This window comes from Schistocerca piceifrons, chromosome 1 (assembly GCF_021461385.2).
Source record: "Schistocerca piceifrons isolate TAMUIC-IGC-003096 chromosome 1, iqSchPice1.1, whole genome shotgun sequence".
Classification (NCBI taxonomy): domain Eukaryota; kingdom Metazoa; phylum Arthropoda; class Insecta; order Orthoptera; family Acrididae; genus Schistocerca; species Schistocerca piceifrons.
The window spans coordinates 509524181-509548594 of NC_060138.1; the positions used below are offsets into that span (position 1 = coordinate 509524181).

At 41.4% G+C, this 24414-nt stretch overlaps 1 protein-coding gene across 2 annotated transcripts in view; it reads left to right on the plus strand.

Moving 5' to 3' along the window:
• The window catches only part of LOC124796652 (nardilysin-like), a 381435-nt gene that overhangs the window by 90926 nt on the left and 266095 nt on the right, over positions 1–24414 (plus strand). For both annotated transcript variants that reach the window (XM_047260712.1, XM_047260713.1), the window contains exons 5-7: positions 14504–14672; positions 18239–18444; positions 18528–18692. In XM_047260712.1, the coding sequence (XP_047116668.1) occupies positions 14504–14672; positions 18239–18444; positions 18528–18692 (540 nt within the window). The remainder of the gene's footprint in view (positions 1–14503; positions 14673–18238; positions 18445–18527; positions 18693–24414) is intronic.

Consider the following 24414-nt stretch of genomic DNA (forward strand, 5'->3'; position numbering starts at 1 on the left):
TCCTTACTCCTAGTTTCATAATTATGTAGCAAACCCAGAACTTGATCTATCTAAACAACACTCTAGAACCAAACCTCCTTCATTCTTTGGATGGCGTTATGACCTCAAAGAAGGGATGGATTACCGCTGAGCTGAACAGAGATTTCATGACGTGGTGCTGGACCTTAATCCATGTGTTGTGCTGTTTTCTGTAATACCTAAGTTCTCTGGTGGTCTGCCAGACAGTCTCACAGTTGAATACTGTAATTAAGAGGTGGATAAATTGTTCCCTACTATACAATTTGTAAGATTTGATTTGAAACTGTTTTTACCAATTGACTTATCAGATACAAGCTACTGCTGATTTTCTTGCATACAGAATTAATGTAGTTAACTCAGCAAAGATTTTTGTTCAGGTATGGTCTGGAAGAACAGTAGGTGTCCCACCAGCTTAAAATTATCATTATATACCAGGTATAACTGTGGTGGTCATTTAAGATTTCAGTGAAGTGTAATCTGTGAACATAATCTTGATTACAGCTCCTCTTGTACTTTAATTAATCTAAAATAACTCTTGGACTCTGGAACAGTGACAGTGATCCTGTGTAAAGACCCAAATATACCCTACACTGTCACAAGAACTTGTTTTGCTTGGGTCACAAATAATCATGGGACTCTTAGATAAGTTGCAGATGCCTTTTGTATGATTGAATGTTTAGTCAGATAGAATTTCGACAGTTGTGGAGTACTCAAGAAACAGTAGAAGGTGGCCCTGGATTAAAAGCAGTGACACTCCAGACTCAGTGAAAACAGTAGCTATGGGCCTGTTTCTGTAAGCACCCATGGCCCACTTTATCACTTCATGATAGTTAGCATCAGTTATCCACAAGTCTGTAGCCTTGTTGTTCCTTGTGTTGTGCATTTTTTTAATAGAAAAGAAGCTGCATCAGAGTTTTACAAAACTGTAGCAGATGTATTCTGCTGTGTGTATGACTTTTTTGTTTTGTTTTAATGAGTTCTGTGTGTGAGGGATCGGCGTTTCAAATCTAGTAGGAGAGAAACCACTTCTTTTTATTTTTTGATTCATATTCCCTGGATCTCTAATGCAATTGTGTCACTTCAGTTTGGAATGAGTCAGCACATACATTATAATAATTATAATATTTAAAAAGCTATAGTAACAACTGCTGACAAAAATCTTGTATCTCATTTACATTATAAAAGTTAAAGCTAAATACAGTCACTTTTTAAGACTATTATCATTAGAGAAATGGCAGCAAGGAATAAGGTAGATCCCTTTTGGACTCAGTACATGTGCTTTGGACCCCCATTCAGCATTTTGAAATGGATTTTCTGGCAGCCATTGAGGATGAAGATGAAACCAGTTGCAGATTGTGACACACTTTAAGATGAAAGTATTGAGGCCGGGGCTGACAGATCTTTATGGTGGGTGGTGGAAATGGGTTGACAGGGGTCAGGGGGCCAGTAGGTGACCACCCTGAACAATCAGATTGATACCTGGTAGTTGTTTTATGTATTGCCATGAAAACATCATTGTTAAAACATTCATTTATTTCTCAACAAACTACAATAGTCGTGACAGTGCTCAGAGAAGCCAACACTCCCAAGATGTAAGTTGTGTATGGCCGGTGAAGAGGTGGGCTGTCAACAGGTGGCCTGGCAGCTTGCAGTGGCAGATGGCTGATGGAATCCTAGTGGTAGCAACTCTGTAGGATTGTTGACTCCATGAGTGGGTGGTAGTTCACAGTGCAGGCTAGCACTGGCTGCTCAGGCTGTGGTGCAGAATCGTGTCATGGTCTCAGTGTCCTGCACAAAATGGCTCCTCACAGTAGCAGTGTCTGTCTATGGGAGCAGAGGCAGAAAGCAAGAAATTTGCCTGCACAGGCAATGGTGGCTGTGCAGCTGCATCACCCTGGGCTCAAACTGCAGGCATGCAGCGTAGGAGGCTGGCAGTGGCTGAGGTAGGCCCCCAGGGGGCCCAACAGTTGGTGGCTGTTAAATCAACAGAATCATACTCACCATGAAAGGTACGACTGCAGCTAGCAGTGGCAGAGTCCAGAGGTGGTACATAATTGGTTGAACCAAGTAGACTTGTAGACTGTCGTAGATCCCCCCCCCTCCTCCTCCCGAAGAGCGAGCCTTACATGGTGCATTGTGTCCATCGTGCATTGAGATCTTTAACCCACTTTCTCGCTGTCGCATTGCAGTCCTGCCCATTCTCCATCTCTTGGATGAGGCCACCTTTGTGGGTGCGTTTTCCACCACGCACTATGCAGTGTTGCTTTCTGCATCGACGATAACCATGGACTTCTTCACATCTGATATCCAGCATGGTAGTCAGTCCATTGTGGTGGGGCCACCATGTACCCTGTTGGTTGTGGCCCTCTGACCTCACAGGGATTGCTCTGCTGATGCCTGCTCCGTTAACTCCCCACGTATGCCAAGGGGTAGATGCACATCCCCCTGGAGCATCGGGACTCCTGGCAGTGTCAATACTGCCAGGTTGCCTATGCTGCGCGTGGGTGGTGCCCGTGGGGTGGCCCCTGGTTGGAGTGGATGGCATCAGGGCGGGTGACATGCGATGAAGCGAAGTCCATCATCACTTGCTGGTGGTGAAAAAACACCAGCAATCTCTAAGCGTTCACGAGCTTAATTCAATGAACAGAAGTATGACCTCAAATCGTTCCCCTCCCTGGCGACACCATGGGAGGAACATTAGGCTAAGGATGGCAGCGTATCTTATTCGCCCCAGTACCTGTATGTTCGAGAGGTGATGGGGAATCTTTCATGACGATGAAGCCTCAGTTTTTTGTTGAGCATTGAGAGGACAAATTTGGAGAGGTATCATATTTCACAGGGACCTTCTTTTGCAGTCTCACGATGGGCTTCCTGCTGTACTTCCAGCATCACATGTCGAGATTGCGGATGCCCGTCACATCTGTGTCAGCTGTGGAGAGCACCGTTGGCCTTGCTTGCCAGACTGCAGGATTCTCCAGAAAGAAAGAAAAATCATGGAGTACAAGACGTCGGACTGACTGACCTACACTGAGGCTAAGAGAAAAGTTGAACGCCTGCATCCTGTGCATATGACATCGTCTTACTCCGTTGCTACAACAGTTCTGGTACCATCAGCTCCGCCATCCCTAGTCACCTCTCAGAGCCAGAACACTACACCTGTCCCCTTGATGGTGGGTGGCATTTCCCTCCCTGTTGCTCTTGCACCATCTACTTCGGGAGCAACACCTCCCCCAACCATTGGGGACGTCCGTCCCCACTTCTAAGCCGGAGAAGCGTAAGTCTTCTTAGGCTTCTCTTGCTAGGAAGGGATCCCTTGGGTCATTCCCTTTCTGCTAGTGGGAAATACGACACGCAGCAGCGGCTGAAGAGCCCAAACGCAGCTGGTCGTAAGGCTTCACGCTCATCCTCAGTCCTGGAGACTGAGCCAGTGAAGTCCTCCCAGCCAGGGAAACCCAAGGAGCAGTGAGAGAAATCCAAAAAGAAAACCCCTAAGACCAAGGAAATAGCAGTGGCACCCACACCAACACTACCTACAAGCTCTGTGTCTGAGGATGGGGTGGAGATTTTGGCGTCCGCTGAGGACCTAGATCTCCCCAGACCCTCAGACACAATGCTTATATACTGCTCAGGCAATAAGTCGGTGGCAGCAGGTGACTCTGAGGCGTAAACTACCTCATTGAATGTTCCATACCTTCCCACTCTCAGGATGACGTCATTTTCCAGTAGAATTGCGGCGGTTTTTTCCACCATCTGGCTGAGCTATGGCAACTGGTTAGCTTTACACCTGCTATCTGCATTGCCCTCCAGGAAACCTGGTTCCCAGCAATGCGGACCCCTGCCCTCCGCAGCTATAAGGGATATTACAGGAACCATAGTGACTATAATCGAGTGTCAGTTGTAGTTTGCGTTTATGTCCTAAACTCAGTCTGTAGTGAACCTACACCTCTTCAAACCCCTCTTGAAGCTGTGGCTGTCAGAATAAGGACGACACAGGAAATAACTGTCTACAATGTATATCTTCCTCCAGATGGTGCAGTACCCCTGAGTTTATTAGCTGCACCGATTGATCAACTCCCTAAACCTTTCCTACTTTTGGGAGATTTTAACGCCCATAACCCCTTGTGGGGTGACACTGTGCTTACTGGCCGAGGCAGAGATGTCGAAACTGTACAGTCTCAATTCGACCTCTGCCTCTTAAATACTGGGGCCGCCACACATTTCATTGTGGCTCATGGTAGTTACTCGGCCATTGATTTATCACTTTGCAGCCCAGGACTTCTCCCATCTATCCACCGGAGAGCACATGACAACCTGTGTGGTAGTCACCACTTCCCCATCTTCCTGTCATTGCCCCAGCATCAGGCCCATGGATGCCTGCACAGATGGGCTTGAAACAAGGCAGACTGGAAAACTTTCACCTCTGCTGTCACTGTTGAATCTCCTCCACACGGTAACATCAATGAGATGGTTGAGCATGTGACTACAATAATTGTTTCTGCGGCAGAAAATGCAATCCCTCACTCTTTAGGGAGCCCAAGGCATAAGGCAGTCCCTTGGTGGTTGCCAGAAGTCGCAGAAGCAATTAAGGAGTGTCGGCGAGCTCTGCAGCGGCATAAGCGGCACCCTGCCCTGGAGCACCTCGTAGCGTTTAAATGGCTCCGTGCCCGCGTTTGCCAACTTATCAAACGACGGAAGCATGAGTGTTGGGAGAGACACATCTCGACCATTGGATGCCATACGTCACCTTCCCAAGTCTGGGCAAAGATCAAACGTCTTTTTGGGTACCAGACCCCAACAGGTGTTCCCGGTGTTGCCATAAATGGCCTATTATCTACCAATGCAAATGCAATTGCCAAGCACTTTGTGGAGCCTCTGCATTGAAGAATCCCCCTCCCCAGCCTTTCGCACTCTCAAATGGCAGCTGGAAGGGAACATCCTCTCATTCACTACACGCCACAGTGAATCCTATAACGCCCCATCACAGAGTGGGAGCTCCTATGTGCCCTTGCTCATTGCCCAGACACAACTCCTGGGCCTGATCTGCTCCACAGCCAGTTGATTAAACATATCTCATCTGACTACAAGCGACATCTCCTCGTCATCTTCAACTGGATCTGGAGCGATGGCGTCTTTCTATTGCAATGGTGGGAGAGCACCATCATCCCGGTAAAAACCCGCTTGATGTGGATAGCTATTGGCCCATCAGCGTCACCAAAGTTCTTTGTGTAGCTGCTGGAATGTATGGTATGTCAGCGGTTGGGTTGGGTCCTAGAGTTGTGTGGCCTACTGGTTCCATGTCAGGGGGGCTTCTGCCAGGGTTGCTCTACCATTGATAATCTAGTTTCCCTCGAGTCTGCCATCCGAACAGCCTTTTCCAGACGCCAATACCTGGTTGATTTACGAAAAGCATATGACATGACCTGGCGACATCTTATCCTTGCCACATTGTGTGAGTGGGGTCTCCGGGGCCCACTTCCGATTTTTATCCCAAACTTCCTGTCGCACCATACTTTTTGTGTCCAAGGTGGTGCCTCCCATAGTTCCATCCATATCCAAGAGAATTGAGTCCCACAGGGCTCTATATTGAGCGTTTCTCTATTTTTAGTGGCAATTAACGATCTAGCAGTAGCTGTCGGGCCCGCCGTTTCACCTTCTCTGTATGCAGATGATTTCTGCATTTCGTGCTGCTGCTTCGTACTGGTGTTGCTGAGTGTCGCCTGCAGGGAGCAATCCACAAGGCGCAGTCATGGGCTATAGCCCACGGCTTCCAGTTTTCATCCGCAAAGTCGTTGTGTCATGCACTTCTGTTGACGTCGTACGTTCATCCGGACCCAGAACTTTACCTTCATGATGGTCCACTCACTGTAGTTGAGACGTATCGATTCTTAGGAATGGTTTTCGACACCTGATTGACTTAGCTTCCTCATCTTTGTCAGCTTAAGCAGAAGTGCTGGCAGCACCTCAATGCCCTCTCTTGCCTGAGCAACACCAATTGGGTTGCAGATCACTCTACGCTGCTGCGGCTCTACAGAGCCCTTGTTGAATCATGAATTGACTATGGGAGTGTGGTTTATGGTTCGGCAGCAACGTTGCATTTACTCGACCCTGTTATATAGCACACATTTGTAGTTCTCCTGAGCATCCTAATTACCGTCTCCTTTTCTCACCCGCAGCAGTCCATCTGCATCGGTGGCCCATATCGGGGCTAATGATTGCGCTTCGCGTGCGATCGCTTGTGTCTGAACTGGAGTCCTTGCCTATACCACCTCTCCTCGAGGTCTGAATATGTACACCTCCATGGTGTACGCCTCGGCCGCAGTTTCGTCTGGACCTTTCATGTGGCCCTAAGGACTCCGTTAGCCCTGCGGCTCTCCGCTGTCATTTTCTCTTGATTCTTTACGTGTTGCGGAGCTGTGAAGTGGTTTACACCAATGGCTTGATGACTGACGGTCACTTTGGCTAGGCCTACGTTCACAGCGGCCATATTGATCAGCATTCCTTACCCGATGGCGGCAGTGTATTCACTGCAGAGCTGGTGACCATTTCTCGTGCACTTCAGTATCTCCGTTCATGACCTGGGGAGTCTTTTCTTATATGTACTGACTCCTTGAGCAGCCTGAAAACTAACGACCAGTGCTACCCTCGTCACCCTTTGGTAATGCCCATCCAGGAGTCCATCTATGCCCGGGAACGGTCCAGTCGTTCAATGGTGTTCGTCGGAACCCCTGGTCACGTCGGAATCCCAGGAAATGAACTTGCTGACAGGCTGGCCAAAAAGGCTACACGGAAACCACATCTGGAGGTGGGCATCCCCTTGCACCGCAAGGTTTTTCAGCTTTGGGAGACGGAGTGGCAAAATCTCAGTATGCCCTCAAACTGTGAGCCATTAAGGGGTCCATGAATATGAGGAAGTCCTCGATGAGGGCCTCTCGCAGGGACTCCGTGATTCCCTGCCAGCTCCACATTGGCCATGCCTGGGCAACCCATGGCTACCTCCTGCGCTGTGAAGACCCACCTTAGCATCGGTGCGGTGCCTGGTTGACAGTGGCCCATATTCTTCTGCTCTGCCCTTCTTTGGCTGCCCTCCAACTTCATCTTCGGTTGCCGGACTCGTTATCATTGATTTTAGCTGACAATGCCTCATCGGCTGATTTTGTTTTACGTTTCATCCATGAGGCTGGGTTTTGTCATTCGATCTGAGTTTTCGTGCATGCCCTTTGTCCCTCTGTGTCCTCCACCCTAGTGCTTTTAGGGTGGAGGTGTTGCAGAGTGGCTGGCTTTTCATTTTTATTTCCGTGGTCGGTCAGCCACTGTAATCTGCTTCATTGTTTTACTCTCTTCTAACTGTTTTTTGCATCTCTCTGTTGTTTTCTTGTCCTCTTTTGTTCCTTTTAATGTTCCTTGCCTTTCTTTTGTTCTTGTGGTCTTCTTTTCTTTGTGTTTTGTGTTATATGTCTCGCCTGTTTTATTCTCACACTTGTGTCATTGTTTTATTAGGAACAAGGGACCGATGACCTCGTAGTTTGGTCCCTTCCACCCTCTTTTAGACCAACCAACCAACCAACCTCTTCCTTCTTTTTCTTAAGTATCAGTTCTTATCACATAAGCCACAACAGATTGACAGGATGTGCGTGAAGCAGTCAAGTTGGCCTTTCTGCTGCATCAATGCTAATATGCCTTTGGTCTCTCTGTGTGGTTGTAGCATGTAATCACTCCCTCAGTGGCAGTACTTAACCATATCAGTAGGCAGCCCCTCATATAACTTCATGAGGCCAGGCTGAACTGTTCTCTTCAAGGCCTCTTGTGTTTGCCATTGGCAGTATCTCACTTTTACCCAACTGTGCAAAGTAAATTAACTACAGCATAACACACCTCTGTTCTTCAAGAGATCCAGCCTAAGGGATCTCGGCTCATGACACTTCTGCAAACTCTCGATATAAATTTATAACTTGCAGTTACATGAAGCACATTTAGTTTTCCCTGCACTAGTTCAGCTTAAACCACAATGTCCATTGGCTGTACTTCTAACCTAACAACTATTTCCCACATAATCCAACGGACTTCCTTTGCCCTCCTACAGAAACATCTTTCCATTGAACTATCCCTTACAGACTAGTAAATTTTCATCACCAAACTCTTAATTGTCTACAAATTCCTTAGCAGTCACTTAACAGTAAATTCTTTCTATGCTTAGCATTTCTCCTTGTTTAGCAGGTGGCTTCTTCTCTATTATTACTTAGCTAACCATTACTTGCTTCAGGTAACCCAGTCCACTGGTAGTTGATGTGGTTAATTTTCTGCATGAGGTGGATGCAAGCTTGCATGAGCTGAATACAAGCTTACAGGAAGCAAGATCAGAAACTCAGCAATATTGGAAACTCAGCAGTATCAGAAACTGAGGTAGTCATGATCATAATATTTCTGCAGTGCCTATCATGGTGCTGCCATATATGCTGGAACATTTGCTCAGGGATAATACGAACGTTCTGTGATGATGTTATAAGCTCATCCAATGAATAAAGGAGGTGTGGTGTTTGGCTGTCATTGAAATGGGTAAACTTGGTTTCCAGCATATCTAATGGTTTATCTGGCCAGTACAACAAGGGTTGTGTCAGGTTCATTATGGTTGTTCCAGTAATGGTAGCTGGGAGATGGAATTTCGTACCTGCTATACCAGTGACTAATATTCCACTATTCTGTAATTCCATCCTTGTCATTCCTTTGGACCGACCATCTTCATAAAAGTTCACTAACCATGGCACAAATATGATATAAAACCAGTGCATACATCTGCTGTACCCATGAATAACTGCATGTCACATATTCGTGTGCTGGTCTGGACTGTCCTGGTTGGACATATCATAATCGTCTTCCCTTTGGCTTCAACAGAGCTCATCTGGTGACATAAATACATAGTTATCCCTCTCATTGAAGACTGACAATGCCACATGTATTTCCACCTGTAAAAATTTCTTATTGGTTTCCCAATTCACTGGGTAGGGGTGGGTTGTGAAACACTGTTAATGCACATTCACTCTTATCACAGGAAACTGAACCAATACATGAAGCCTGGTTCCAGTAGTACCAATCTCAACTGTTGCCATATGCTAAAATAATGACAAATTATCTTCCATTGGTTTTACAGTATGCAGCAGCTCTGGCATAAATTCTTGCTGCACTCTTGCAGGCCAGTTAGAAACTGCCACGGAGGTAAGCAGTGTTGGACTTAATTGTCCATGTACCACGTGATGTATTACCTCCTTTAATGGTATCACTTCTGCCCTTGTGTCACATTGGTTATATACCAGGGATTGTAGCAGCCTTGCTGTGGCCACTCTCACATTTAGGAAGTTCAGTCAAGCTTGTACCATATCCAAATCCCAATCAATTGCTCCCATAGTTGTCTTCATATATTCTGTTAGTTCTGTAGTAAATTCTTGTACTACCCTGATGTTATACAATAGACCTTACTGCAGGCTTGCCAAGTGTGTAGTATACAACTCCACAGCTGCTCTGTTGATATCTGCTACCCCCTGCACCAGCATGTCCCAATGTGTTATTTAATTCCTGGATGTCGTCACCATCTGATGTACTAAACACTGTCCTCAGTAACTTTTCACCTGCATTGAACCATTCCCTCTTCCATCGTAATGATGTATATGATCCTGAATTCATCACTTAGTGCAGCTGGTTCCATAACTGCTCTTGTACGGTGGTAAAAAACATGCTAAAAATCTCACTCATAGGGGATGATGCTGTAGTATACAGAGAAGTTGCAGCATTAGAAAATTGTAGCGAAATGCAGGAAGATCTGCAGCGGATAGGCACTTGGTGCAGGGAGTGGCAACTGACCCTTAACATAGACAAATGTAATGTATTGCGAATACATAGAAAGAAGGATCCTTTATTGTATGATTATATGATAGCGGAACAAACACTGGTAGCAGTTACGTCTGTAAAATATCTGGGAGTATGCGTGCGGAACGATTTGAAGTGGAATGATCATATAAAATTAATTGTTGGTAAGGCGGGTACCAGGTTGAGATTCATTGGGAGCGTGCTTAGAAAATGTAGTCCATCAACAAAGGAGGTGGCTTACAAAACACTCGTTCGACCTATACTTGAGTATTGCTCATCAGTGTGGGATCCGTACCAGGTTGGGTTGACGGAAGAGATAGAGAAGATCCAAAGAAGAGCGGCGCGTTTCGTTACCGGGTTATTTGGTAACCGTGATAGCGTTACGGAGATGTTTAATAAACTTAAGTGGCAGACTCTGCAAGAGAGGCGCTCTGCATCGCGGTGTAACTTGCTCGCCAGGTTTCGAGAGGGTGCGTTTCTGGATGAGGTATCGAATATATTGCTTCCCCATACTTAAACCTCCCGAGGAGATCACGAATGTAAAATTAGAGAGATTAGAGCGCGCACGGAGGCTTTCAGACAGTCGTTCTTCCCGCGAACCATACGCGACTGGAACAGGAAAGGGAGGTAATGATAGTGGCACGTAAAGTGGCCCTCCGCCACACACCGTTGGGTGGCTTGCGGAGTATCAATGTAGATGTAGATGTAGATGTAGATGTAGATGAGCATAGGAGTCATCATGGGGGGCCATTTAAAAGTCATTTCTTTGAGTTTCTTGAATAACTCAAAAACCATGGTTTCTAGCAAAATTGTTTCCCAATACAAAATTAAACTACCTTAAATTTCCTACAAAAAAGGTCCTATTCATTTTTTTCTCTAAGACCATCCAAGGTTGGTGTGGATAAGTTTGATGGAATGGGACTGCTCATTTTCAAGTCTAGAACAGTAATCTGCTGTAATGTTTCCATGTCGTAGGGGATGGAAAAATCACTGCACCTTGCTGCTGTCTTGTCATTGACAGCGTATTGTAAACCTGTGTGATTGCTTGTAATCACTTGGTGGTGAATTATGAATGGCCAAAAGCTTAGTGCACTTCTCTCACCATTGATTGTGTTACCGTAAATTGCATAAATCTCTTCCATTGAGGAATTGGGGGCACTTGTAGAATTGGCTGCACTGAGTGCAGCCACTTACCACAAATCCACAGTATATCATCAAAGGTGGGTGTGGATAAATTTGATGGAACGGGACTGCTCATTTTCAGGTCCAGACCAGTAATATGCCGTAATGGTAGCTTGCATTATTTTGGAATATCTGAAGTTCCATAACATCTATGTGACGTACTTGTTTTGCAAAGGAAGGCAATTTAAGCCTCTGGGCCTCTTCAGATACTGGGAGAGCTGAGGCTGGGTTGATGTATGTGATACCCTTCATTCTGGGAAAAGTATTCCAGCCAGGAGACAATGAAACTGAAATTGTAATTACGTGTTGACAGCATGTTACTTCTGGGGTAAGCTTTTCGGTGTGGTAGACAGCTGACATCTCCAGCTGTTGAACTTTTTTGTGTAATACCTCACTTAACATCTGCAAATAAGAACTCATTTAATAAACTGAAAAAAAAAAACTCCACTATATAAACATGAATTAAGTGAAGTTAATTCATCCACTCACACAAGAGAACTGGGCAGAAAATGCTGGGGAGGTATAGGCTGTCTGCAAAATAAAAAGCTAGGAGCACTTGTGGCGTGAAGTTGCCATTCCTGGAAGAGCACTACATCTACATATATAACTACATCTATATGAATACTCAGCAAATCACAATTAAGTGCCTGGAAGAGGGTTCATCAAGCCACTTTCACAATAATTCTCTATTATTCCAATCGTGTATAGCGCATGGAAAAAATGAACACCTTTTGGTGCGAGCTCTGATTTCCCTTATTTTATTATAGTGATGGTTTCTCCCTTTATAGGCCGGTGTCAGCAAAATATTTTCACATTCGGAGGTGAAAGTTGGTGACTGAAATTTCTTGAGAAGATTCCATTGCAATGAAAAACACCTTTGTTTTAATGATGTCCACCCCAAATCTGTATCATTTCAGAGACACACTCTGCCCTATTCATGATAATGCAATACAGCTGCCATGCAAGATGACTATGAATCAATTTCCATTCTAGCACTGTAGAACAATGTGCATAGATTATGTCCATATGTGTTTCCTGCACTAGTATTATTAGAAGCTAGTATCTGTTAATGCACTTTGTGAAAAGTAAACACCTCCCAGAAATGTTTGGTCATGTGTTGCCAGTGATGTATGATGAGCAATGTGGAGGGTCAGTATAACTTTGTGAAACACCCAAAAGCTACTTCTTGTGGTGTAGTGGGGTAGATAGAGTGGAAATTGCCTGCTTGCTCTTTAGTTTGCAGACCTATGAAGGAGGGAGCAGCATGGCCACAATCTAGTGGCCTGCCTGCCCTCGCACCCCCAGCACACAATTTGTATCTTAATATGGCTACTGCACTTAGACATAGTACACATATTCAACATTTGTTTTAACCCCTTCATTTAACAGTAATCAGTAGTTTTATACCCATAAAACTATTTTAGTAATCTGTGATTTTTCCACTCATAGACCTGAACAGGATCAGTCCCATTCCATCAGACATATTCATGCCCACCTTGGAAGGTATTCTGTGGATGTGTGGTAATTGGCTCCACTTAAATAAATGCAGCCTATTCTACAAGTGCCAGCGATTCTTTAATGGAAGAGATTTGCACAGTCTACCAGTAACACAATTAATGGTAAGAGAAGTGCAGTAATTTTCTGCTTATCCAGTAAATCACCACCAGGTGACTACAACACAATTACGCAAGTTTACAATACATTGTCGACAATTGACTGCAGCAAGGTGCTGTGATTTTTCCATCCCCTGCAATGTGGAAACCATTAGCCCTAGAGAAAAACTGAATTGAACTATTTTTATAGGAAATTTAATTTTAGTTTAATTTTGTTCTTAGAAACATTTTCGATAGAAGCTGCAGTTTTTGAGTTATTTAAGAAAAACATAAAGAAGTGACCTTTAAATGCCCTTCCGTCCCCGTGCTCACACTCCATCGGCTGGGATTTTTAGTATGTTGTTCATTACACTCATACCACTGTACAAAAATTTGTGACTACGCGATCCCCCCTCCCCCCCCCCCCCCCAGTTAGCCTTCGTTGACACTAACATGCTCATCCAGAGTGACAAGAGTAGAACCGGATGTTGGAACTACATCTGAATCTTTGTCCTGCTCTAAAAAGTTTTTGTGGACTGTCATGTCTGAGAATTGTCTATGTACTTTAGTAAATTCCTATTGCGAGAAATCTTTAATCTCTTTTAGATCCTTATTTACACCTCTAAATTGCTCATTAATTTTGTTTTGTTTTAAGTTATCCTGTTAATCACTTCTGGCAGTAGTAACTCCTCTGCTAAAGATGAAACAGCATACTGTAATCATGATAATTTGCTGTTCATTTCTACAATTCAACCTTATTTGCTTTTACCTTAGTAATTAAATCAGCACTTGACTTATAACTAGTTTTCTACTGTGTCAATTGCAACAATGTGTATATCTCTTCATAAAAAAAAATGCTTTTCACACATAAAAATTTTATTTACTCCACATCATAAATCACCACAAAAATGATAAAAATAAAGATAAAAAATTCAAATTGGGTTTAACACAGTCCAACTAACAATGCCTGAATAGCTCACTGCATTGCAGTGTCAACAGGAAGCAGGATCATGCCACTGGGTTACTATTGGTGGAGGTGTGGCTGGATCACTGCACTGGGTTACTATTGATGGAGGTGTGGCTGATGCTGCTGTTCCTCAACACTGCAGAGGATGAAACAATTGTAGTCCTTCTGTATGTCCTAGCTGCCAATTTTCCAACTCATAGACTTTATAAAATCTTTTTTACATAATTGTTGTTGATTGATTTAATGAGTACTCATCAACAATTTAGTTGTTCTTAAATCTCATAAAAGGCACTGCTGCCAATGGCTTGTGTACTGTGCGACAATTTATGCTGTTAACTTGGATCTCAGTGATAGTCAGTGCCAGATGCCACTTCAGTGGTGGCTTTTGAAGCCCAGTTTATGGGCATTTAATGCAAACGAGTAATCTGCGCCAGGTGGTGAGACACTAGCTAGAAGCTATTGATAAGGGAAGGTGAAAGGAGCGTCCTTGGCTCAACCTCTCTCACTCAAACTAAAAACCCCACCCCCCAACTCTTTACTTCGTACTGGTTCTTGAAAATTTGTAAGTAGACTTTCATGGCATAATTTGCATCTATCTACAGGAATCTAACAATTTCTGGTTTTTTGACATTGCTGCGAGACTTTCTTGTGAATCAATAAACATATGACCATTTATGCCACCCTTCTTTGTATAGTTTCGATGTCCCATGTTAATCCTGTTTGGTTGGTCCCAAACATGAACTGTATCAGATGAGTTCAAACGCAGTGAACCCTCACCTCAGTTACTACAGTTTCATCTAGTTGTATGAATGAATTGATACTTTACCATAATATAATGTTTCTTTATGGCCTAATAATAGCATTGTGTCATTTTTTCTCCATGCAGATACGTGGAGGATCTACTAATGCAACAACTGAAACTGAAACTACAACATTTTATTTTGACTGCCATGAAAGACATCTTTCTGCGGTTATTGACAGATTTGTTCAGTTCTTCATTTCACCTCTCCTACAAAGAGAGGCCATGACACGTGAAAGAGAAGCAATAGATTCAGGTATGTATGGAGGTAATTTTGTCTGTGACATTTTATTATACATTTAAAAAAACTATAAAATTACAATAAGACAGAATTACAGGTTAGAACTCAACTCATCGGGTGAAATTCTGTTGGTAGACACATAAAAAAAGAGAATCTGTTCTATCTTTTGGAACTGTTAGTTCCTTCTTTGTGGAGGAAAGAAGAAATGGCTAGAAAGTAGGGGCAGATTACTTTGACCCTAGCTAGCGAGGATAAGATGAGAGGAAGAGGAAGGGGGTAATACCAGAGATTGTATGACATGAAAGATAGTACATTGATAAGCACTGAGACAGCTTCAGTACAGAGATGGTAGAAGGACAGAGTGAGTAGTGAAGATAGATTTGTAATGAGATTCAATATTTTCTTGATTTTTGGAAATGTCATCTGGACACCTGTATTTCACAGTGAATCAGCATTTAATTTTTTATTTTTATTTTTATTTATTTATTTTTTTTTTTTTTTGTAGTTTAAAATATTGTCCTTTATCTGTCTTCAGCAGCACTTAAATTTATTTGTTGAAAAAAATGAGCAACCAGTTGCGCAAAATGCATTTTATTTCTCTACCTAACATCCTTCTTCAGAAGACTGTACAGAAAAATATTGCACAAACAAGTACAAGCTAGATAAGAATATTTACATTTAAGAAAGAAAAGTTTAACAGTTTGAAGCTAAAGAGATGGCACATACTTAGAATTATCACATTATTAGCAAGTGTCAAAAACAAGAAGTTGTATGCAGCATATTACTGTTGTCCTAAAAAAAATTCAATATAGTAATCAAATTTGTTTATGCAAAGAGAGTTCATAAGTGCTTACATATGGATCATAGAGCATGTTCAAATATGGTATAAGGAAACCAAACAGTACAAGCAGTCATCATGCCAGAAATGGATCATCTTGAGGTTGGTCTCAGATTGGGTGTAAAAGCATGATAAAATAATGAAACAAAAACTTGCACAACTGTAGTAGCCTTAAAACATAAGTGAAAATGTAAGTGTGCATAACCAGTGCATTAACTAATGTATAAAATCCTTATGATACATAAAATAAGTTAATACAAACAAAATCTGGCACTATGGGTGGGAAGTTTAGGAGGTAATCGCTGGAACAAGTGTAGTGATGTCAGTAGTCAACTAGCAGGGAACCAATCGGCAAAAACAAAGTGCAAAGCATATCATTGTATTGGACTGTAGCTGGATTAATGGAGAAACAATTCTCAATCAGTAGCTGACATGAAGGGTCAGAAAGTAATTACAGAGAAAAGGAAGTATGGGCACTATTGTATACTTCTATTACGGTGAAATAACTGGCACCAGAATATCACTAGGTTGCAGACACGAATCATGAAACAATTGAAAGTAGTGACATTTGGTTTAGAACACATCGCTTAACTCGTGTAGAGAGGTCAATATCATGCTCACAGGAAATAAGGCCGCACAAACAACGTGTGGGATGCTCCAAGGAGCCAAAAGCAATAACTGGAGTAACTAGACAAATGGTTCCTAACCAATAGCCAAAACAAAGGATCGAAAATAACTGCACAAGAAAAGAAAAGTGGACATAGCCATATGATCCTGTTATAGTGAAATATATGGGGCAGTCAAAAAATTTCCATGCAAAGGCCGTACAGACCAGAATGAGTATGCCAGTTGGGCAAAATTGCTCCCAGCATTGAGACAGTCATCCTGTCAATGCATAAGGTTGAAGACACCCGTTTTTTTAAAACACTACGTCGTGTTGCCTGCAGAAGTCCGTAACTGCCTGCTTCACATTGTCATCTGACTGGAATTTTCGACCCTTCAATGCCTTTCTTAAGGGACCGAATGCATGAATATCATAAGGGAAGAAATCGAGCCGAAATAGCGTGGTTGCTCGAGTGTCTCCTATTGATGTAACTTCTGTGGTACAACATTTACAATATGTTTTCAATATGGGGATTGTGATTATCGTGAAGCTGCGCCACTCCTTACCACAGTTTTTCCAGTTTCCAACCAACATGCTGCCTTTTACACATTCTTCATTTTGTGGTGGATGTGTAGTTATGTCTTTCCTTCAGCATCCAAGAAAAGAAAAACAGTACATTGGTCCTATTTGTATGCATTTCGTAATAACATTGCCGTAGTTCACATTTCTGGATTTATGGCACACACCAACACAAAGACGTAAATGCCACATTAATCCCTTGCCTACATCTCATTGGTTATATACTTGCATCAAAATCGCACTATGTTGGACATCTGTAGCAAAAATGAATCATCACCTTTTGCACTTTGTTTTCATCTACAGGTTCCCTGATAGCATGTTATTGACCTCAGTGCACTAGTTTCAGTGATTAGTTCCTAAACTTCCCATCTCTAGTGCCACATGTTATTTTGTATTAATGTACTTAAGATTTTAAATATTAGTGGATATGCTCTTAATATATTTTTGTATATGTTTTTTTAGCAACTACTGTTGCATAAGTTTCTGTTTTATTATTTTATCATACTTTTACCTCCACTCTGAGACCAATCTTAAGATATGCGCGTCTTTAGCTTATTAGCTCCATGATGTCTGCACTTATTATTTGGTTTCCTGTGCCATATTTGTACATGCACTGTGATCCACATGTAAGCACTTACGAGCTCTTTTTACATTAACACATTTTATTATTGTGTTAAGTCCGCCTCCGAAGCATAGCGTTAGTGTTTCCACGTACCACGCAAGGGGCCCGGGTTTGATTCCCGGCAGGGGACTGGGCGTTGTGTGTCCTTCATCATCATTGACCCGCAAGTCGCTGAAGTGGCGTCAACTAAAAAGGACTTGCAGTATGGCGGGCGAACTCCCCCGCCTGGGACCTACCAGCCAACAATGCCATATGATCATTTCATTTTTTTTTCTTCATTGTATTAAATTTTGTTCTTGTATTTTTTTAGGGCTACTGTTATATGCTGAATACACCTGCTAATATTTGATGCTCTATAATATGCGATAATTCTCTGTATGTATCATTTACCTTCGAATTGTTAAACTTTTCTTTCTTAAATTTTAAAATTTTTTCTAGCTTTTACTTGTTAGTGGTATATTTTTCTGTAGAGCCTTCTGAAGAAGGGCGCTTCTTTTTATTATATTACTTTCTCCTTCATTTTCATATGTCAGGTATATGCTAGTTTTTTGCTCGAAACACAGAAAAAAGGAAAGCTGAGGATTTCAATACATGTTAAAATGTTATTTTCTCTGAGTGTGGTATAATGCATTGGTTATGGGATCATTCACACTGGACTGGAGATGAACAGTGTGAGGAGGTATCAGACACTTTTCTCTGAAAGGTTGTGACCTGCTTAAGGTAGACCAAATGTAAAATTTCAGTTTATCCATGTATGAGGTTGTTCATAAAACTTGTTTTACTTATACTGAAATATTAATTAACTGAAGACTTTTGGAAGTGCATAAAATTGTAACAACTGAGATCACTGTTGGGAATTATATGGAATGCAATGGCTGACTATTATTTTTTGGCTGTTTTTAATTGGTAATCAGTGCAGGTACATTTACTTTTTTCAGAATTTCAGATGGCTGCACCACGGGACTCGGTTCGCAAAGAACAGTTTCTCTGTAGTCTTGCCAAAGAAGGTTATCCTGCAAGAAAATTTACATGGGGTAATATGAAAACACTAAGAGATGATGTAGATGATAATGTCTTATATGAAACATTGCATGCTTTCCGAAGAAGGCATTATTCCGCTCACCGGATGACTGTTGCTATACAGGTGCGTTCTTAGCATTATAGAATCAGCTCTCCTTTTTGTATTTGGTATCAGTTGTCTGTAGACTGAAGATGGCATATTTTCAGGCTCGTCTGCCTATGACAACACTGGAGGACATGGTTTGTGATAATTTCCTGGCTATTCAGTGCAACAATGAACCTCGAAATGACTTCTCAGAGTATGTCAATTCTTTTGACACTGATGTATTTCACAAACTATATAGAATGTTGCCTGTGAAAGAGCTTATTCAGGTAAATATGTTACGCTGTTTTGAATAAGATTGTGGCACACGAAAGCTGGTTGGGAGGGCCTTTGTACCGCCATAGGCCGCCTTCTAATCAGTTCCAATTATAGATTCTGTGTCAGTACAGTAACTGTTTATGCACTTTTGGACATAAACAAATTTATCCAGTTTCATTATTGTGGTTTTTGTGTGATATGCAGATTGCAGAATATTATTTTAACCAGTGTCCACCTGAGAACAAAGTCATTTAGTTTCATAATCACCTTCAGTTAGGATGCAGTCAGGAAAGACCAGCTTGATAAAGATATTTTCCTCTTTCAGTGTAGTTTTCCACAAATCTGGTTCTTGGTATTGATATGTTAATGCTTGTTGAATTTATTTTTCTTAATTCAGTTGCACCTTTTTATATGTTTACTTTCATTTTCGTACCTTGGGGAATGGCAGACCTACCAAGTCATGTGTCTTCAGTTGCCAAGCATTCAGAGTGAAATATGAAACACCCTACATCCTTGGAATAAGTATAAACATTTCTGCATTCACATTACTTGATCAAACAACAACCCACTGTCTTCCCTTCTTACTAGTAGTTACCCTAGCCAACTCCACAACTGATTGTTGTCAAAACAACAGAGAGGGCGTGTCTATCATTATGGAATATTATAGTTGTCTGGAATAAGAAACCCAGCTTCTTGATTGGAACAGTTATCTTCTCTTGCCCAATACTAAAATGAGGTCCATCCTGCTCATTTCTTTCTGCACATAATTCGGAGTAATACTTTGCTGTCCTCCCATCCTGTACTGCAGTAATGTGTCAGAGGCATTCCTAAACTAACTATGTTGTCATGTGGTTAATGCACTTGTGACTCTCCTGGTGCAAAACTTATCTGGGACCCTCACTGTGGGGTAGTTGCTTGTATGAAATCCAGTCATCAAAACAGCTCAGATTTTAGCTAATATTCCAGTTTTTGGGGATATCACTGTCCTTCCTTTTTGTTTATTGTCTTCTTATCGGTCTTATGGGTCATGCTTCATTTTTTATCTTCCAGTGTTCATGTCTTCTTCTTACATCCATTTAATTAATTGCAAATTTTTCTCTTTCCCCACTCTTAACATTTCTGAGTTTGTATTTTGTTTCAGTTAATGTTATTTCCGTCCATTGTTTATTCTATATCCTTAGCTTCCCTCCTTCTCCTCCTTTGCCTTGTTTATGGTTTGCGCGTCCAATGTCTCATTCCTTTCTGTTTGCCTCGTTCCCCAAACTTCTAACTCCTCAAGTTTTTGTATCTTATCCATAACTGTATTATCCTTCCTTTCTTTCCTCTTTCCTGTGTTCTTGAGTAACTTCCTTCACTAATTGTTCTATAGATTTTTTCCCTCCAACACTTTTAGCAGATGGATGAACCCTAGTTTTTTTTTTTTTTTTTTTTTAAATCTGTCACTCTGTTGCTATCTGGTAAGTAAATATGATTTCTTTAGCCACTAGGTTGTAGTGTTATTTTGGGTAGCACTTCTCTTTACAGAGCAGTAATATCTGCATTAAATATCTCATCATTATAGTCTTTTTTTGACAGTTCCCTGCCAATTTATGACAATAATTTATGATTTATGTGTGCCTGCATATACTTCCACCATACTTTTACACACCAAAGTCACATTCGGGAAGAGCAGGATTCAGTATCTGTGCATTTGGTATTACAACTAATGTTAGATGAAGCCTCTTTCAGATGAACTTATGTTTAATAAGATCAATTACTGTGGACACAGATACCTATCTAGCTACTGAAACATGAGTTTTTCTTAATTTCTGTAAATAATTTTCCGTGAACAGCAGGCTAGTTCTGGAAACACTGTGGTCAGTTTCCTGACTCTATAATATGTGCTCCACCTCTAATGTCTTCCTCATTTTATGGAATATTAAATCTTATTTTTTCCTTTTAATTTTGAGTTTCACATTTTTCACATTTGGCATTTATTTTTGATCTGAATTGTTGTATTCGCTCTTGTTACCTTGCCTCCTCTTTCATATTTTACTTCAGTTCTATTTTATATCTCATTATTCAGCCATGTTTTTCCAGGTTGTTCTTGAAACAACTCATTGCATTCAGTGTAACTATTTCATGCTTCAGTTTGGTTTGTATCTCTAATTGTTCCATGGACCCCTTTTATTCTGCATAAATTCACAGCAACATATTTGCCAGGAGTGTAATGGTCACTGAGAATTTGAGAACCGATGTGTTTCTTTGTTTGTGGATATTTTTTATATTGAATCACTTTTGTAGTGGCAATGACAAAGATTTTTTTATAAATATAAATAGACCCCTTTCATAAGAATGCACTACCAATGAGAGCACAAAAGTTTTCTTTTTCATGTGTATGGAAATATCTGTGTGTGATGGATTTCCTTATAGGAAGGAAGTTGTTGTACCTAGGTGAACGATGAAAGCTTTATTTGGGATTCAATTAGTGATGAACAAATGATTCACCTAGATCTCTGATCTAGCCATCATATTGCAATGTTGTTGTTGTTGTTGTTGTTGGTCGTGGTTTGCAGCCCTAAGCCTGGTTTGATGCTGTCCTCCCAGCTAGTCTGCCCTGTGCAAACCTCATCATCACCTCTGCTACCCCACTGCAACCTATATACATTTGAACTTTACAATTTTTACCCCTCCCCCCAAGTTCTCTTCAATACCAAATTGGCAATTCTTTAATGCCTCTGTGTGTATCCTATTAATTGATCCCTTCTTTTATTCAACTGTGCCATAAATTTCTTTTCCTCCAAGTTTGATTTGGTACCTCCTTATTAGTTATGCACTCTATCAATCTAATCTTCAGCATTATTCTGTAGCACCATATTTCAACACTTTAAACAAATACTTTCTAAAACTTAAATTTGTATTCTTTGATAAAAAATTCCTCCTTGTCAGAAATGCTTTCCTTGCCATAACCAGGCTGCATTTTTTTATCCTTTCTACTTTGGCCATCATTACTTATTTTGCTGCCTAAATAGCAGAACTCATCTACTATTTTCAGTGTCCCATTTCCTGATCTGATTCACTCAGAATTCCGATTTTGTTGCTCTTGTTTTACTTTCGTTGGTGTTAATCTTACATCCTGTTTCCAAGACACTATGCATTTTGTTCAACTGTTCTTCCAAGTCCTTTGTTGTCTCTTACAGAATTACAGTGCCTCATACAGAATTACAATGTCTTTGCAAACATCAGTATTATTATTTGATCTCCCTGAACTTTAAATCCTTTCCCAAATTTTTCTTTGGCTTTGCTTTACTGCTTGCTTCCATGTATGCAATCTTCTTACATGATTCTTAAATGGAGTGTTAGCAAAGATTAAATTATTCTCTGTACATAGTTCTACGATGCAGGTTCCTCTTTCATTCCTTTCTCTTACTATTTTCCCTTCTCTTCCTTATTCTATAGTTGCATTCTGGTGGCCCATCACAATTAAATTTAAATGTTTGAATAATTTCTTTTATCTCACCATACAGGGTGATTGCAATTAAAGCTCCATTTTCAAAATGCTGTAAAAAAAAGAACCACAGTTCAGAATGTTGTTGAACTGGAACAGAATGTTATGGAAGAAGGGAGAAATGTTTAACAAAAATTTTCCCATTAGGTGGTGCTTATTGCATGACCACACAAGTTTAGCATTAACAATTGTGACGCTATTAATTAGTTAAGGCCATCCACCGTGCCAAGGTCCTGAGGCCAAAAACTTCATGAAAAGCAACAATGGGATCGGTTTTTAAATTTCATGAGACTGGCACATGACATATTCAACAATATGCTGTCCACCATTTTCTTCCACAAGTTGAAATGGAGAAACGGCATGTTCCACAACATACTACATTGTCTCAGGGGTCACATTCAGAATGCATTGTGCAATTTGTGCCTTCATTTGAACTATGTTTGTAATTGGAGCACTGAACACAGCATTTTTCATATAACTGCACAGCCAAAAGTCACATGGATTAAGATCAGGTGAACTGGACAGCCAGACTGTGGGAAAATGGTGGCTGATAATTGTAGCATTTCCAAAATGCCTTTCAGTAGCTACTTTCACTGGCTGTGCAATGTGTGGAGGAGCTTCATATTGCATGAAAATGGTCCCACCTACACTTCCAAGCTGTTAAAGTGTTGGAATGAAACTGGCGAGCGAAAGACTTCCATAGCATTTAGCAGTTATGGTACAGATAACAAGGCCTGCAGGACCCATCTCCTCAAAAAACTATGGCTGTATCATAAATGATGCCATCAACCCGCACCACACAGTCACCTTTGCAGAATGAAGTAGTACCAGTTGATGTTTGTATGAATTTTCCATTGTCTGTCTTTTGCAGTTCTGCATATTGACTTGTTCTTAGAGATGGAAATAGGTTTTGTCTGTTCACAGAGTGTTTCATGGTCATTTATTGTCCACTAAAGTAGTAAAGGAGTTTTGCTATTTGGGGAGCAAAATAACTGATGATGGTCGAAGTAGAGAGGATATAAAATGTAGACTGGCAATGGCAAGGAAAGTGTTTCTGAAGAAGAGAAATTTGTTAACATTGGGTATAGATTTAAGGAAGTCGTTTCTGAAAGTATTTGTATGGAGTGTAGCCATGTATGGAAGTGAAACATGGACGATAAATAGTTTGGACAAAAAGAGAATAGAAGCTTTCGAAATATGGTGCTACAGAAGAATGCTGAAAATTAGATGGGTATATCACATAACTAATGAGGAGGTATTGAATAGAATTGGGGAGAAGAGGAGTTTGTGGCACAACTTGACAAGAAGAAGGGACCAGTTGGTAACACATGTTCTGAGGCATCAAGGGATCACAAATTTAGCATTGGAGGGCAGCGTGGAGGGTAAAAATCGTAGAGGGAGACCAAGAGACGAATACACTTAGCAGATTCAGAAGGATGTAGGTTGCAGTAAGTACTGGGAGATGAAGAAGCTTGCACAGGATAGAGTAGCATGGAGAGCTGCATCAAGCCAGTCTCAGGACTGAAGAGAACAACAACAACAACATATTGTCCACTTCCACGTGAGCAAGAAATTCCAGTGCAAATGTTTGCTGTCAAATCTGCAGGAAGTATCTCCTGAAAATGGGTAATTTTGTGCGAGTAGTGATGCAGGATGTTTCATAGGATTTTGTGCGCTGTGCGCACAGGAATGTCCAAAGTTTGGTCAATTTCCCATGCACTGCATGTGTGCACACCACTGCTTGACTCCTGCAGTGCTGTGGCTCCATTTTCTACTGACATTGAATCAGTTGTTTTCCTCTCTCTGCCACATTGCACCTCAGAAGAGACTGTCTTTTTTTAAATTTCATGATCATTTTCTCTAGACTCTTGGCAGACACAAAACCAATGCCTTTTATACCCTTAAGTATCTTGAACTTCTACAGAGTTACTGGTGCACATTCACCATTCTTGTAAAAGAGCTTTATTTATGTTTGATGATGAACTACAGTTTCATACCAATTGTAATAAGCGGGAAATCTGAGTTCGAGTCCTGGTCCTGCACAAATTTTCATATGTTTGTGCAGGTGATGTCTATTACTGTTAAGTTAAATTTGGGGAATCAATTTCAAGCAGCTTTACCAGCAGCTCGTAGTCCTGCATTGAGACAGTCATGCCAAGCATCTCAGAGGCAAATGGAGGGACAGCCATGCACCCCATGTCTCTTATTTTGCTTTTCCTACCACTTACAGTACCATTTAGTGGTAA